The 16,748-nt window shown below is 41.4% G+C and overlaps 1 protein-coding gene across 11 annotated transcripts in view; it reads left to right on the top strand.

Annotated features, from left to right (window-relative positions):
• The window catches only part of ABCG2 (ATP binding cassette subfamily G member 2 (JR blood group)), a 142,134-nt gene that overhangs the window by 96,852 nt on the left and 28,534 nt on the right, over nt 1-16,748 (top strand). For 9 of the 11 annotated variants that reach the window (XM_081230013.1, XM_081230016.1, XM_081230015.1 and 6 more), the window contains 5 exons: nt 845-1,066; nt 8,416-8,475; nt 9,361-9,475; nt 10,089-10,241; nt 11,553-11,710. In XM_081230013.1, coding sequence (XP_081086139.1) covers nt 864-1,066; nt 8,416-8,475; nt 9,361-9,475; nt 10,089-10,241; nt 11,553-11,710 — 689 coding nt within the window. In that variant the 5' untranslated portion in view covers nt 845-863. Of the gene's footprint in view, nt 1-844; nt 1,067-6,907; nt 6,988-8,415; nt 8,476-9,360; nt 9,476-10,088; nt 10,242-11,552; nt 11,711-16,748 lie in introns of those variants that run through there. The other 2 variants (XM_081230021.1, XM_081230020.1) reach the window with 2 other exon arrangements.

The following is a 16,748-nucleotide window of genomic DNA, read 5'->3' as shown; positions in this document are numbered from 1 at the left end:
GACACCTAATTGGAGTGTATGTATTCAGAGTTGTGTCTGCCTCCCTAATATAGGTTTCAAGGTTGTTCTTATTGCTGTGATGTGGTGTGTTTATTGGAAATGGAGCTATTTATTGCATTGAGGTTTACAATGGACTTGTTTAAAATTTTTAAAAATATATTTCATTGAATCCAATATATGCAAAATATATATATATATTTTTTTGCAGTACATGGGCCTCTCACTGCTGTGGCCTCTCCCATTGCGGAGCACAGGCTCCGGACGCGCAGGCTCAGCGGCCATGGCTCACGGGCCCAGCCGCTCTGCGGCATGTGGGATCTTCCCGGACCGGGGCACGAACCCGTGTCCCTTGCATCGGCAGGCGGACTCCCAACCACTGCGCCACCAGGGAAGCCCTGCAAAATATTTTTACTTAAACATGTAATCAATATAAAAGTGACCAATGAGGCATTTTTCATTAAAATTTTTTTTGGTGTCTATTTAAAATTTAAATTGAGATATAATTGACACATAATATTATTATTAGTTTCAGGCATACAACATAATGACTTAAAATTTTATGTACTGTGAAATGATCACAGTAAGTCTACTTACTATCCATCACACACCAGAGTCACAAATTTTTTCTTCTTATGATGAGAACTTTTAAGATCTCTCTTAGCAACTTTCAGATATACAGTATGGTATTATTAGCTAGAGTCACCATGCTGCAGATTATATCCTCAGGACGTAACTTATTTTATAACTGGAAGTTTGTACCAAAACCGAATTGTTTTAAGTGTACTCTTAACTACTGTTTACAGTCTCATTTACTGTCAACTTACTGTTGCTTTTCCCTCTACAGAAAGGCAGAAACACTCCAGATGTCTTCCAATAGTTACCAAGTTTCTGTCCAAATGTCAGAAAGAAACACCAGTTGCATCCCGGAGACAACCTCCAATGACCTGAAGACATTTACTGAAGGAGCTGTGTTAAGTTTTCATAACATCTGCTATCGAGTAAAAGTGAAGAGTGGCTTTCTACTTTGTCGGAAAACAGTTGAGAAGGAAATACTAAAGGATGTCACGTATGTGCATGAACTTTTATTTAAATAGGTTCATTGACATGCCGTGAACTTTGCAGGTTTTGCTTATTGCAGATAAAGGTGTACAAGTCTATACAGATATACGGACACATGCTTTCATTTCATTTGGCTAAACTAGCAGTGAAACAGTTGGATCACATGTTAGGTATATGTACATGTAAGACAACTATAGCTTAGCTTAAGTTATGCTGTTGAAGTCCAAAGTGATAAGAGAATTTAGGATCCAAATTAATACACTTATTTATATTTTAGAATCCAAGTCAACATAAAAGTATGATTTTTATTCTCCTCATCCAGCAACTAATTCATCACATGGTGGTGGAGTGGGCTGTAGAGTGGGGAGAGAAATGAGCATTCAGATAGAATCTACTGGCTCCCAGCTATCTCTCTTTCATATATTATAGCCTTTAGGGTTTTAATGTTTTTCTGATTTCCAGAGAATTGAGCTGGATTCTACCTCTCTGTGGAGTAGGGAGTGAATCTAGGTTTGCTTAGGTAGCGTGGCCTATGTGTTTTGTTAATTTTTTTGCTTAATAGGGGAAATAATTATTCCTAGACAAAGGAAGCAACTTTTTCGGCTTTCCAAGCCTGGAGGAGTGGTTTTATAAGAGCCCTTTGTCCAGGTATGGCTACAAACCTATATGGAATCAGATATTTCTCGTATCTTCTGGATGCATTATATGGGACTGTGGTCTTTTCTGTTACTGGCAGCCAGCTGCTTCCAGGGGGCTGGGAAATGACAAATAGGGGAGAAAAGTTTTGGATGTGGGTGGGGAAGAAACAATGGGGATCTGAGATTGGGTTGCTGGAAGCCAGGTGCTATGTAGAATTAGATAGTATTTTCTCCATGCAGTAACACAGACTGTCATGCCTGCTTCCTTGATGCTTGTTTGTGTGAAGAAATGCTGAATATGAGAATAAGGAAAGGAATGGTAGATGAAAAACTTTTATCTTTTGCTACATGCCTAGACTAGAGTCAACTGACCTTTCTGAAAAGCCGACAAGTTTTTTTGAGGAGCATACTATTCAAGAAAAATGCTGGTCACTTCAGATTTTGTGCTGATAAGTGGAAGGTAACAAACGATTTGAGTATGTGCAGGTTGAATAAATTTAAAATATATGCTGCTCGAGGGTACATTTACCTTGCTTATGTTTTAAAGCTAGTAAATTAGTAACTTGATACAGTAGAAGTGTCATCTGCTGAAGGCTTCGTCATGTTTTTATGGTTCAGTGGTGTGTGTTTCAGCAACAGATGAGTTCATCCTTACATGCATTCCTAGGTTCATAAAAACTCAGTCAAATCTTGTAATCCTTTCAAATTTTACAGTTAGAAGGATACCAGGGGTAGTTTTTCTTGCTTACTCACATTTCTTATTTAGGCAGTAGTGTTTCTTATCTTTTCCCCCATCTGCTGGCTTCAACTAAGTAGAGTTTCTGGGATGGGGAAAAGGGTGCTCTCATCTGTCTTCTTCTTTTTTTTTTTTTTAAATAATTTATTTATTCTTGGCTGTGTTGGGTCTTCATTGCTGCACGGGGGCTACTCTTTGTTGTGGTGCGCGGGCTTCTCACTGCGGCGGCTTCTTTTGTTGTGGAGTGTGGGCTCTAGGCATGCAGGCTTCAGTAGTTGTGGCTCACGGGCTCTAGAGCACAGGCTCAGTAGTTGTAGCACACGGGCTCTAGAGCGCAGGCTCAGTAGTTGTGGCTCACGAGCTTAGTTGCTCCGCGGCATGTGGGATCTTCCCAGACCAGGACTCGAACCTGTGTCCCTTGCATTGGCAGGCGGATTCTTAACCACTGTGCCACCAGGGAAGCCCTGTCTTCTTTTTGATTCATGTTTGATAACACCATCAGCATTCAAAATAATAACTGTGGGATTTTCCTGGTGGTCCAGTGGTCCAGACTCTGTGCTTCCACCGCAGGGGTTTCGGGTTCGGTCCCTGGTCGGGGAATTAAGATCCTGCATGATGAGCAATGTGGCCAAAAACAAACAAACAAATGCTCATAAATGCTAATTATTTTTTAAAAAATAGTAGCTATATTCCAGAAAAGCTGATGAGAATCTTGATTTTTGTTTTTCCTTTGGACATTTTATAATCTTATTTGTAGAATGAATGTAGCATCTCATTTCCCTCTATGGGGGAAGAAGCTAAAACAAAATCTGACTATGAGAATTCATAAAGGTGAGGTTTTGCTCCCTTATAAAAACTTCCTGTTATGCTTCGTTTGTCTCCATAGCCAGCAGTTGAACTTTTTCTCACCAGAGCTGAAGATTTATAGACAAAATGATCCATACCAGTAGACGTGTGGATGTCTTGCCATCTTCAGGGAAACTCATTGTACTATTTGGGGATTTTTTAAATTAATAATTTATCGTGAGATAACTTCAGATGTAAGCCTCGCAGGAACGTAACCCATTCACCCAGATTCCCCACCTGTCAACATCTCACTGCATTTGTTCATCCCTCTGTTGCTTTATGTACCCATTGTCGTCACCATTTTTCTGAACCATTTGACAGCCAGCTGTCCACACGGTGCTTCAGTATTCCTGACTCCTCCAGTGCATATTGTCTAGAAATAGGGACCCTCTCTTACATAGCCACTCAGTCATTGTCTGGGAGCAGCTCAGGGGAAGTGTAGCTTCATCATGAGTGCAGTGGTGGGTCCTGTGAGTCCTTGGTCGGCCATGCTCTGCACAGAGTTGGCTGATCACCACATCGTGTCTCTGCAGTCTCATCCAAGCTGGTTTATTTCTGTCCCACCCCCTAATCTCGGTCACCTGGTCGTGTCGGTGTCTACCAGGCTTCTTTACCGTAATGTCACCATTTTCTCCTTTGTAAGTGATAAACATTGAGAGGAGAGATACTATGACATTATTCTGAAATCCCCTTTCTCCTTAAACTTCAACCGACCAGCTCGACCTGCCGTTGATGACCCCTGCCTGAATCAGCAGGAACAATCTGATTTGGTAGTTAGTTATTCACTCTTTACCAAAAGGTGCTCTTCTGTTTTCGTCCATCTCTTCTATATGTATTAGTTTGCATGCTAATAAAAGGAAAAACTTTATTCATCATCTCTGTGTTCATTTATTTATATCAGTATAGACCCATGGATTTGTATTTTATTCAATAGCCTGCAACAGTAGTGCATTACTGTCATTATTCATCTTTTTTTCTTAAATTTATTTTATTTTATTTTATTTATTTATTTTTGGCTGCGTTGGGTCTTCATTACCGCTCACAGGCTTTCTCTAGTTGTGGCGAGCGGGGGCTACTCTTTGTTGCAGTGCGCGGGATTCTCATTGCGGTGGCTTCCCTTGTCATGGAGCACGGGCTCTAGGCACGCGGGCTTCAGTAGTTGTGGCTCGCGGGCTCTAGAACGCAGGCTCAGGAGTTGTGGCGCACGGGCTTAGTTGCTCCGCGGCATGTGGGATCTTCCCGGACCAGGGCTCGAACCCGTGTCCCCTGCATTGGCAAGTGGATTCTTAACCACTGCGCCACCAGGGAAGTCCTGTCATTATTCATCTTGATCCTTCTGTTGTTCGTGACTTGGTCAGTGGGAGACTTTCAAGGTAGGTTCTGTATTTTGTTTTGTGTTTTAACTCATTCTTTTGACATGTACTCTCATTCTTTGAATATTTTGTTGGCACAGCAAGAATTTTCAGACTCACTGTGTACTCACCCTGCGTCAGACCTGGAATCAGCTGATGTTCCTTTATGTGGAGGATGGTATTTACAAACCAAGATCGGGGTGTCTGGAGTGTTTACTGCTATTAGGATCTTATAGCTTCTAGGCTTTCTCGGTGGACAGACCTAGGTAGGGACTGACTCTACGTATGTTTCAGTATACGCACACGTGTGCTTATACATATATCTAAAACTTTCTGTATCTGTGTATGTAGATTAAAACCCATGACTTCTCATTAATACATCCTCCAGTTTATATCTAACACTCCAAGGTTCTTTCCACATTTCCCTGTTTGTAAAACATCTTCTCAAAAAGTGAAGAGCCTGGTTCTCGTTGTCTTTAATGGACTCATTGGTTTGCTCAATCAGTCTTCTTATTCCTCAGTATAAGCAGCCTCCTGCCCTTCCGCCTGTTTCCTCTCCTCCTCCCTCCCTTTGCAGCCTGTGTTCTTGGGTGTTGGCATTGCTGCACCTCTACCCACTTCCATCACCTTCGCACTAAGAAGGGAAGCGGAAGTCTAATAGAAATGATTGACGTATTTGAATGTAAAATAACAAGTAAGGAATGTCACTAAGTTCTCTTTCTAGTCAGACTATACCTATTTTCCATACACTGTTCCTACTTCTTAACATTTGTTTTTACTGAAAACATTTCTTTTGGTTTTCCCATAAGTAATTGTCATTTATGGAAATGTTGAGACTCACTTATTCAACAATTGTCCAGTGTCTGTGGGGTGCTTGACCTTGTGCAAGATGCTAGTGACACAGATATGTCCTCTGTCCTGAGAAACCTTCTAGTCTAATGGGGGATTCAGACAACTAGAGCACCTCACTGTGTCATTCCACTGTGGTAGAAGGGTTAGGAGACACAGTGGGCATCCCTAACCCTAAATCAGAGATTCAGGGGTGTGGGGAGAGAGAAGGTGAAGATTGTGTGTGTGCACGAGTGTGTGTGTGTGTGTGTGTGTGCGTGTAGGGGACAGTAGGGTAGGGTAGGGAGAGGCCATGCTCCAAGCATTGGGAATGGCATTGACTGCTCTTTTATAAACCGAGACCAAAGGATTAACCATTATCCACTAAAAAAGTAATACATGTGATGTGACTCCTTTAGCTAGGTTTCACTTCGTGTATCCGGTATTCAGGGGTCTTCCCTTGTAGACCACTGTGCTACACACTTTTGGACTGAGGCTTAACACAAGATGACATAATTCTTGTTGGCAGGGTTTTCCAGTCTAGTGAGGGGGACTTTGCTGCGTGTAAATGCTGTAAAGCAGTATATAGGGGTGGGAAATCGGTTTTGAGGGATGATAGTAGGGCAGGGGGAAGGGTGGGGAAACAAGGGAATTGTAGACCATCGACTGCTTTTTCTGTGAAGGGCCTGGCCTGGTGGTAAATATCTTCAGCTTTATGGGCCATCCATCTGTGTTGCAACTACTCATCCCTGTCGTTGTAGCATGAAAGCAGCCATAGACAATAACAAATGAAGGAGGATAGCTCTGTTCCAGTAACACTTTGTTTATGAAAACAGAAGACAGGTGACCAGCTGTAGTTTGCTGATCCCTGGACTAGAATGTAAATTCCACAAGGGCTAGGACTTTGTTTTATTCTCAGCTCAGTCCCATGTCCTAGAAGAGTAATCTTGTTATACATAGTAGACATTAGATAACTGTGTTTAATAAATGAAGGGGGAATTAGCCACTGCTCCAAACTGGAACTGTTGCAGTTGTAATTCTACACTGCTGTTGTTTTCTGTCACGCTAGGGCCTAGTGCCAAAGTAAGCCCAACTCAGGGACCTGTAAAATTCTTTGTCTTAGAACGTTTACATTCAGTTTGGGATTAGTTATTTCGGATTGCTTGGTCTTGATTTGAGGAGATATTTCTAAAACCTGGAAAAGTTTTCTGACAGCAGAGTTTTAGTGAATAACAAGCTTGTATCTCGTGATTTTAGAAGCTGTTACTAGATAGCTATTGATAAAGAAAGTACATCAAGAGCTATTGATAGATGCATCTTGAAAGCTCACCCAGCCATTAGCATGTCTTTTTACATCTGTGGGGAAAGTCACTGAAAGAATAAGAGATTTTTCTGTTTTACACCTTGTTCCCGGTTTACCTAATGCATTTATTTTTGTTCAGTGTTTCAGCTAATGAACAAAGTGAAAGGTACATGTCACCCTAGCACCAGCCATTTCACAGTTGTGACGATGCCAGCACAATAGTCAGTAAGTGCTGAGGTCCTCCTGGTTGGAAGCACCGGGGTACCTTGTAACGTTTATCACTTACAACAATTGTGTAATCATAGAATTGGCTTCTGTGAAAATCATGATCTGGGAATGAAATAGCCTTGGGCTTTGGACCATCCACTTGGAATAGATACCGTTTTCTCTGTGGAATAAATTTTGACTTACCTACCAGTTCCAAAGAGAGATTGGATTTAGTCACCAGGGTTTTGAAAGGGCTTTTCAGGCCTCTATTTCATCACGCCTACATGACACGGAGGCCTTGCCCTTAATTTTCCTTTCTCCAGTCCATCCTCCTTAGTCATTCTACTGGCTACCATTAGGATAAGTATTTGCTTTCTTCTTGAGACTCAACACAGTTAAAACTGCCTTAATTTTTTCTACCCTTCCGCTTTCTTTTTTTTTTTTTTTTTTTTTTTTTGTGGTACGCGGGCCTCTCACTGCTGTGGCCTCTCCCATTGCGGAGCACAGGCTCCAGACGCGCAGGCTCAGCGGCCATGGCTCACGGGCCCAGCCACTCCGCGGCATGTGGGATCTTCCCGGACCGGGGCATGAACCTGTGTCCCCTGCATCGGCAGGCAGACTCGCAACCACTGCACCACCAGGGAAGCCCAACCCTTCTGCTTTCTATCTGAATTTTCACCACCCTCAAACATCTACTTAGTCTGTTTGGAAACGTGCTGTGTGTACACCATGTCTATATATCCTTAAAAGTTGTCTCCTTTAGAAAGTGGCATCTACCACTTCTAAAGGGAGAACTTTCTAGTCCACTTATCTCATACTTTACAAGGAAGAAGACGATATATCTTGAGAGTGTATGTTTTACTTTTCTAATTTGATTAAGAATTTTGTGAGGGGTAAGAATTGGTGTTTTTTTTAACCCCCTGAGGTGCTTTATTCCAGCCATTGAATTTCTATTTCAGATATACTGTTTCTTTGTCTGACTAGATTTGTACAGTGAGAACACTTCTACTGGTGATTCTAGAAGTCCATTGACTTACTAACTGTGTACAACGAGGTAGCACGTCAGGTAACGTGAAGATAATAATCATGGGACATCACTCAGAGCTTGTTAATGCACTTTACAGTGTGAAAGAGGAGTAAGCGTAGCAGAGATGCTTCACCAGAGTTAGTTACATCAGGGAACCAGTGTGGAGAATAAGGGAAGGGAATTTACAGAGACCCAAGTCATTTTTCTTATAAGTCCTGACTTGTGGTTAACACTCTTTGTGTGCTGGATTTTTGTTGATCGACAATTCGGTTTCTTTTTCCTTTAAGAGTTGATTTGTGGGGGTTTTTTCCCCGTCTATAATTTTATCAACCTTCATTGAGTGTATTAAATGCAAACCCTAAATTAATAGAACTGGTTGTAAAGTGGTCCAATAACTTGATATATTTCTGTATTTATAGTGGGATCATGAAACCTGGCCTCAATGCCATTCTGGGACCCACAGGTGGAGGCAAATCTTCGTGAGTATAACAGTATAAGTAAGCTTTTTCTTTGTAGTTTTAATGTTTGGTTTTTAATAAATTGGATTATGGTTGCCATAAGTATTATGTCAGTTTCAGGTGTACTACACAGTGATTTGACATTTGCATTTGTTATGAATGATCACCATGATAAGTCTAGCCATCTGCCTCCGTATAAAGTTATTACAATATTATTGGCCCTATTCCTTATGCTGTATGTTACATCCCTGTGGCTTATTTATTTTATAACTGGAGGTTTGTACCTCTGAAATCTCCTTCACCTATTCCCCACCTCCGGTTTTAGTGTGCTTTTAAAGATCACTTTTATGTGAGCAGGTATTTCTTGAACATTTTCTGCATGTCTAGTCTGGTTCTAGTTGCTGTGGATAATGTGCAGTTGTGCTAGTTTGTGGTTCTGTCCTGCGGACCAGGAAGGTCTTACTAGGTCAGCTTTACTAATAGGACATGATAAGGTGATTGGCATATAGCTGTCAGCTATGAGTTGAGCTATGGAGAGGAAAAGGAAGGGGATAAAATTGAAAGTGGGGAGATGGAGCCAAAGATATAAGTGAAGGCTTGTGTCTTAGACAAAGGAGTACGTTACCTGCCTTGGAACGCCCAAGGTCAGACAGCCTGGAGGGCAGTTCGGGAAGTCTGTGCTGGATCAGCCAGCAGTGCTTTGCTTTCATGGTTTTGGGCTTTATTGTAGCATATAGTAAAAAAAAAAGGAAGGTGAGATTCAAAATATATCTATATGTTTAGTTGAACCATATAACTTCTTGGTCAGTTAATTTTCTAACTTGAGCAGAATTTGGATTCAGATTAGCTGAGAGGTAAAGCCTGAGTTGGAGGGAAAAAATAACAATAACATATGTCTTTTTATAGGTTGTTAGATGTCTTGGCTGCAAGGAAAGATCCACATGGATTATCTGGAGATGTTTTGATCAACGGAGCACCTCGACCTGCCAATTTTAAATGTAACTCAGGTTATGTGGTACAAGTAAGTATTTGTGGATTTGCATTTTAGATTTCTTCTGTTTCTATATTGGCAAGTGCCTTGGCTAATAGTTGAGTATGCTTCCAATTGACTATGGGACATACTCGCAGAAACAACTTCTCTTCACACCAGCTTTTCATGATCTCCCGTAAAATTCAGGATAGTATTAAATGAAAAGGCAGGGAGAATCTGGAATATGATCCTTGTAAGGGCAATGATATCAATTCTTGTTATCATATCATTTCTAAAAAACATTACTATTTTACTTTTTTCCTTTACCTTCACCTCTCTCCTTCACCTAGCTTAGAACAATATTTTGGCAAATCCTTGTATAAAGCAGTGTAGAAATGTTTGCTAGTAATAATCACAATTACTTGTGTTCTCTCTGGGCATACAGGTAGGGAATGAAAATTATTTCATCAGGCTTTGCAGCTGTTATATGGAGTTAGTTGTAATTTGTATAATTGCAAGTAAAATTCATTATAATTTGTATAATTCATTATTAGCTAGAACTTTCCTTGGATATGTTATTTTTGTGGGTAAGTTACATATACCAAAGAGTGAGGGTATTAGAAAAGGCCTGCTATGTCTTGTTAAAATGCCATTTTGCTTTAAGGATGATGTCGTGATGGGAACTCTGACAGTGAGAGAAAACTTACAGTTCTCGGCAGCTCTTCGGCTTCCAACAACTATGACAAATCATGAAAAAAATGAACGGATTAACACGGTCATTCAAGAGTTAGGTCTGGATAAAGTGGCAGATTCCAAGGTAATGTGGACAATGTTTCATAGCCAGCAAATCAGACTCATCTGTGTGGATAGTATAACTTGTTCAGAAGTTTTCTATACTATGTATAGTAAAGAGTGGCTGCTTTCTGTAACCATGAGTAAAGTGACTACTTACTTAATATGAAGATGGAGGTTAACCAGGTAAAAAACCTAAAAATGATTGAATCCTGGAAATGAAGTGTGGCAATGTGGTCCAGTATGTGGAAGTGTTCTTTGCAAAGAACACGTGGCCCTTTCTGTGTGATTACAGCCCTTGGTCTTCTCCCACCCTGACTGTTTGTCACGTCTCATTCCATGTCTTCACGCTAACTTTCCTTCTTCCTATTTTCTTTTCCCCTTTTAGCTATCCTTCTTCTGTTCCTCCAGGGGACTTTGTTCTGTTGCCTTTGAGAGGTATATTTCTGGAATTGGTACATGATGAAAATCCAAGGGTTCCTGCTCTGTATGTTTCACTTTGCTGCAGTTTGGCTTCCAAAATTATATCCAGTCAAATTAGGGTTTATTTCTAATTTGTGTGGCATCCAAGTTGTTTTTCTAGAGCCTTTCTTGTGGCACTTTTGGCTTCCCTTCCTCCCTCCCTCCCTCACTGCCCCTCCCCCTTTCTTCTGCCAGTATTTACTTACAGACTGTTATGTGCTGGGCTCTTAGATTTTTGAGATAAAAGTTGTGGGCAAGGGCCTCCCTGGTGGCGCGGTGGTTGGGAGTCCACCTGCTGATGCAGGGGACACGGGTTCGTGCCCGGGTCCGGGAGGATCCCACATGCCGCGGAACGACTGGGCCCGTGAGCCATGGCCGCTTGGCCTGTGCGTCCGGAGCCTGTGCTCCGCAACGGGAGAGGGCACAGTGAGAGGCCCGTGTGCCGCAAAAAAAAAAAAAAAAAAATAGAAAGGCTAACCAATTATAGATGCTTTCAGCAGCTTTTCTACTCCCATCTTCTCTGCTCCCTTTTTGGTCTGTGGCTTCCCTCCGTCAGGGCCGTATCTTTTAGTGATCTGGCTTAACTGTCTTAAAATGAAATATATGGCTTGATGAGAAACATATAGAACTGTTAAAAGCATGGGTTTCATATCAGGCTTAGCCACTTACCAGCTCTGACCTGAACCTTAGTTTACTCTTCAAATTAAAGAGAAACCTACCTCTTTGCCCACGTAGTCACTTATTTGCTCTTCAGAATAAATGAGGATAATGAGATAAAGTGCCTCTTATAGGGTTGGCACATGCATGTTGGGAGCTCAACAAACAATAATGGCTGTGGTTTTTATTGTTAATAACAATAATATTTGTGTTTTAGGTTGGAACTCAGTTTATCCGTGGTGTGTCTGGAGGAGAAAGAAAAAGGACTAGTATTGCAATGGAGCTTATTACTGATCCATCCATCTTGTTCCTGGATGAGCCCACAACTGGCTTAGATTCAAGCACAGCAAATGCTGTCCTTTTGCTTCTGAAGAGGTAAGCGCTAGGGGAACATTACTTTTTCATTCATCCAACATATGGTGACCTACTATGTACCAGGTATTATTGGTGCAAGGGACTCAGCAGTAAGCACCACAGACAAAAATTTCTTCCTTCTTTGTTGGAGGGAAACAGTCAGTTAACAAATATAAGTGTTGTATGAAAAACGAAGCAGGCTAAGAGAGTAGCAAAAGATGGCTATGGTGGGATAGAGGTGCTCTGTTACATATAGGATGGTCAGGGAAGACCTGAACGAGGTGACGCTTGAGTTGGGAGCAAGGGAGCAAGACCTGGATATATGGGAGAAGAGAGTTCTAGTGGAAGGGAACAGCTGTGGCCCTGCGGCAGACTGTGCCTGCTGATGTGTTTGGAACCCAGTGACCTCAGGAGGGGTGGGGACTCTTATTGATTACTTTGCTCAAGCTGCCATAACATAGTACCACAGACTGGGTGGTCAGCTTAAAACAGAAGTTTAGTTTTTCAAATTTTTGGAGGCTATATGTCCAAGATCAGGGAGTCGGCAGGTTTGTTTCTTCTGAGACCTCTCTCCTTGGCTTGTAGGTAGCTGTCTTCTCTCTGTGTCCTTACTGTATCTTCCCGTGGTGTGTCTGTGTCCCAGTCTCCTCTTCCTATAAGGACACTGGTCCTTATTGGATTGTGGCACCCACATGACCTTATTTAACCACAATTACCTCTTTAAAGACCCTGTCTCCAAATACAGTTATATTCTGAAGTGTTGGGGGTTAGGGCTTCAACATGAATTTTGGGGACACACAGTTCAGTCCATAACAGTTAGAACGGGACATGAGATGGACTTGAGCGGGGGGCAGATTCTATAGACTGTAGGCCGCTATAAGAGCTATGGCTTTTAATGTCTCTAGGTGACATGGGAAGCTTTCAGAGAGGTTTAGAACGGAGGACCGGCAACTGTCTGGAGAAGAGGCTGTATAATTGGGCAAGGGTGACTGGCAGCAGTGCGGTCAGGAGGCTGTTTGCAGTAGCTCGTTAGGGACATGCTGGCGGTGACCAGGATGGTAGTGGTACGGTGGGGAGAAGTCGGGGGCTCTCTCTGTTTTGAAAATAGAATCAACAGGATTAGCTTGGAATTGGATGTGGGGTGTGATTATTGAGAGAATGACTTCTAAGATTTGGGGCCTGAAAAATGGAAGAATGGAGTGAAGAATATCAATTCCTTTTTAAAAATTTTTTTAATTAAAAAAATTTTTTTAATTAAAACGTTTTAAATTAAAAAAAATTTTTTAATTTTTTAAATTAAAATTTTTTTAAAAATTTTTGGCTGCTTTGGGTCTTCGTTGTTGCTCGAAGGCTTTCTGTAGTTGTGGCGAGCGGGGGCAACCTTCATTGTGGTGAACAGACTTCTCATTGTGGAGAAGCGGGCTCTAGGCGTGAGGGCTTAAGTAGTTATGGCACGCAGGCTCAATAGTTGTGGCTTGTGGACTCTAGAGCACAGGCTCAGTAGTTGTGGTGCACGGGCTTAGTTGCTCTGTGGCGTGTGGGATCGTCCCAGACCATGGCTCAAACCCGTGTCCCCTGCATTGGCAGGTGGATTCTTAACCACAGCGCCACCAGGGAAGTCCCAAGAATGTCTTTTATGAAGAAAGAAGATGGTAGGAGAATCACGGTTATAAGAGAAATTTCAAAAGTTTTGGACACCTTTTTTTAAAATCATTTTTTAAAAAGTTTCAGTGTTACGGAACAGTTACAACAGTACCACAAAGAAATCCCATCTCCCCTTACCTAGATTCCCCAACTGTTGTTACCTTTTAACTGCATTTTCTCTCCCTCCATCCCCTCACCACCACCCCCACAACCATAGACCTTTTTCTGAAATCATGTACCATCACCCCTAGTTACTCTGGCCTGCATCTCCAAAAAACAAGGACACTGCTCCTACATTACTGCCTTGCACACCTTCCAGCCACGGAGTCAGCTCTGATGCCATTGCCACCATCCAGTCTATGGACTCCAGTCAGACTTCACCAGCTGCCCCAGAAGTGTCTCTTTTTCATTTCTGGCTCAGGATTCTCTCCAGAAACCCTGCTTTTTAAAAATTTTTTCTAATCCTGAACAGTTCTTTACTCTTTGCCTCTTATGTCCTCACACATATTTGAGAGTACATTTCATAGGGTCCATCCAGTGTTTCCTCGTGACCAGACTCAGGCTATGAATTCTTGGCAGAGATACAACAGACATGATGCTATTTTCTTTCTTTTTTTTCTCCCTTTTCTTCTGAGCCATGTGGCTGAGAGGGTCTTGGTACTCCGGCCTGGTGTCAGGCCTGAGCCTCTGAGGTGGGAGAGCTGGGTTCAGGACATTCAACCACCAGAGACCTCCCGGTTCCATGTAATATCAATCAGCGAGAGCTTTCCCAGAGAGCTCTCAACGCTAAGACCCAGCTCCACCCAACGGCCAGCAAGCTACACTGCTGGACACCCGATGCCAAACAACTAGCAAAACAGGAACACAACTCCACCCATTAGCAGAGAGCCTGCCTAAAATCATACTAAGTTCACATATACCCCAAAACACACCACTGTACACAGCACTGCCCACCAAAAAGACAAGATCCAGCCCCACCCACCAGAGCACAGGCACCAGTCCCCTTCACTGGGAAGCCTACACAACCCACTGACCCAAACGTAGCCACTGGGGGCAGACACCAAAAACAACGGGAACTAACCTGCAGCCTGTGACAAGGAGACCCCAAACACAGTAAGTTAAACAAAATGGGAAGACAGAGAAATATGCAGCAGATGAAGGAGCAAGGTAAAAACCCACCAGACCAAACAAATGAAGAAGAAATAGGCAGTCTACCTGAAAAAGAATTCAGAGTAATCATAGTAAAGATGATCCAAAATCTTGGAAATAGAATGGAGAAAATACAAGAAATGTTTAACAAGGACCTAGAAGAGCTAAAGAGCAAACAAACAATGATGAACAACACAAGAAATGAAATTAAAAATTCTCTGGAAGGAAACAATAGCAGAATAACTGAGGCAGAAGCACGGATAAGTGACTGGAAGATGAAATAGTGGAAATAACTACCACAGAGCAGAATAAAGAAAAAAGAATGAAAAGGATTGAGGACAGTCTCAGAGACCTCTGGGACAACGTTACATGCACCAACATTCGAATTACAGGGGTCCCAGAAGAAGAAGAAAGAAAGGGACTGAGAAAATATTTGAAGAGATTATAGTTGAAAACTTCCCTAATATTGGAAAGGAAATAGTCAATTAAGTCCAGGAAGTGCAGAGAGTCCCATACAGGATAAATCCAAGGAGAAACATGCCAAGACACATATTAATCAAACTATCCAAAATTAAATACAAGAAAAAATATTGAAAGCAGCAAGGGAAAAGCAACAAATAACATACAAGGGAATCCCCATAAGGTTAACAACTGATCTTTCAGCAGAAACTCTGCAAGCCAGAAGGGTGTGGCAGGACATATTTAAAATGATGAAAGGGAAAAACCTACAACCAAGGTTACTTTACCCGGCAAGGATCTCATTCAGATTTGACAGAGAAATTAAAACCTTTACCGACAAGCAAAAGTTGAGAGAATTCAGCACCACCAAACCAGCTTTACAATAAATGCTAAAGGAACTTCTCTAGGCAGGAAACACAAGAGAAGGAAAAGATCTACAAAAACAACCCCAAAACAATTAATAAAATGGTAATGGGAACATACATGTCGATAATTACCTTACGTGTAAATGGATTAAATGCTCCAACCAAAATACATAGACTGGCTGAATGGATACAAAAACAAGACCTTTATATAGGCTGCCTACAAGAGACCCACTTCAGACCTAGGGACACATACAGACTGAAAGGAAGGGATGGAAAATATTCCATGCAAATAGAAATCAAAAGAAAGCTGGAGTAGCAATTCTCATATCAGACAAAATAGACTTTAAAATAAAGACTATTACAAGAGACCAAGAAGGACACTACATAATGATCAAGGGATCAATCCAAGATGAAGATATGACAATTGTAAACATTTATGCACCCAACATAGGAACACCTCAATACCTAAGGCATATGGTAACAGCCATAAACAGGGAAATCGACAGTAACACAATCATAGTAGGGGACTTTAACACCCCACTTTCACCAATGGACAGATCATCCAAAATGAAAAGAAATAAAGAAACACAAGCTTTAAATGACACATTAAACAAGATGGACTTAATAATATTTGTAGGACATTCCATCCCCAAACAGCAGAATACATTTCTCAAGTGCTCATGGAACATTATCCAGGATAGATTACATCTTGGGTCACAAATCAAGCCTTGGTAAATTTAAGAAAATTGAAATTGTATCAAGTATCTTTTCTGACCACAACACTATGAGACTAGATATCAATTAGAGGAAAAAAACACAAACACATGGAGGCTAAACAGTACGCTACTAAATAACCAAGAGATCACTGAAGAAATCAAAGAGGAAATAAAAAAATACCTAGAAACAAATGACAATGAAAACACGACGACCCAAAACCTATGGGATGCAGCAAAAGTAGTTCTAAGAGGGAAGTTTATAGCAATACAACCCCACCTTAAGAAACAAGAAAAATCTCAAATAAACAACCTAACCTTACATCTAAAGCAATTAGAGAAAGAGCAAACAAACCCCAAAGTTAGCAGAAGGAGAGAAATCATAAAGATCAGATCAGAAATAAGTGAAAAAGAAATGAAGGAAACAATAGCAAAGATCAGTAAAACTAAAAGCTGGTTCTTTGAGAAGGTAAACAAAATTGGTAAACCATTAGCCAGACTCATCAAGAAAAAAAGGGAGAAGACTCAAATCAACAGAATTAGAAATGAAAAAAGAGAAGTAACAACTGACCCTGCAGAAATACAAAGAATCATGGGGACTACTACAAGCAACTATATGCCAATAAAATGGACAACCTGGAAGAAACAGACAAATTCTTAGAAAAGCACAACCTTCCCAGACTGAACCAGGAAGAAACAGAAAATATAAACAGACCGATCACAAGCACT

Source organism: Mesoplodon bidens (genome assembly GCF_964165515.1).
Source record: "Mesoplodon bidens genome assembly, chromosome: 1".
NCBI lineage: Eukaryota > Metazoa > Chordata > Mammalia > Artiodactyla > Ziphiidae > Mesoplodon > Mesoplodon bidens.
The sequence above is the reverse complement of the archived record's forward strand: the minus strand, read 5'-3'. Positions and strand labels throughout refer to the sequence as shown.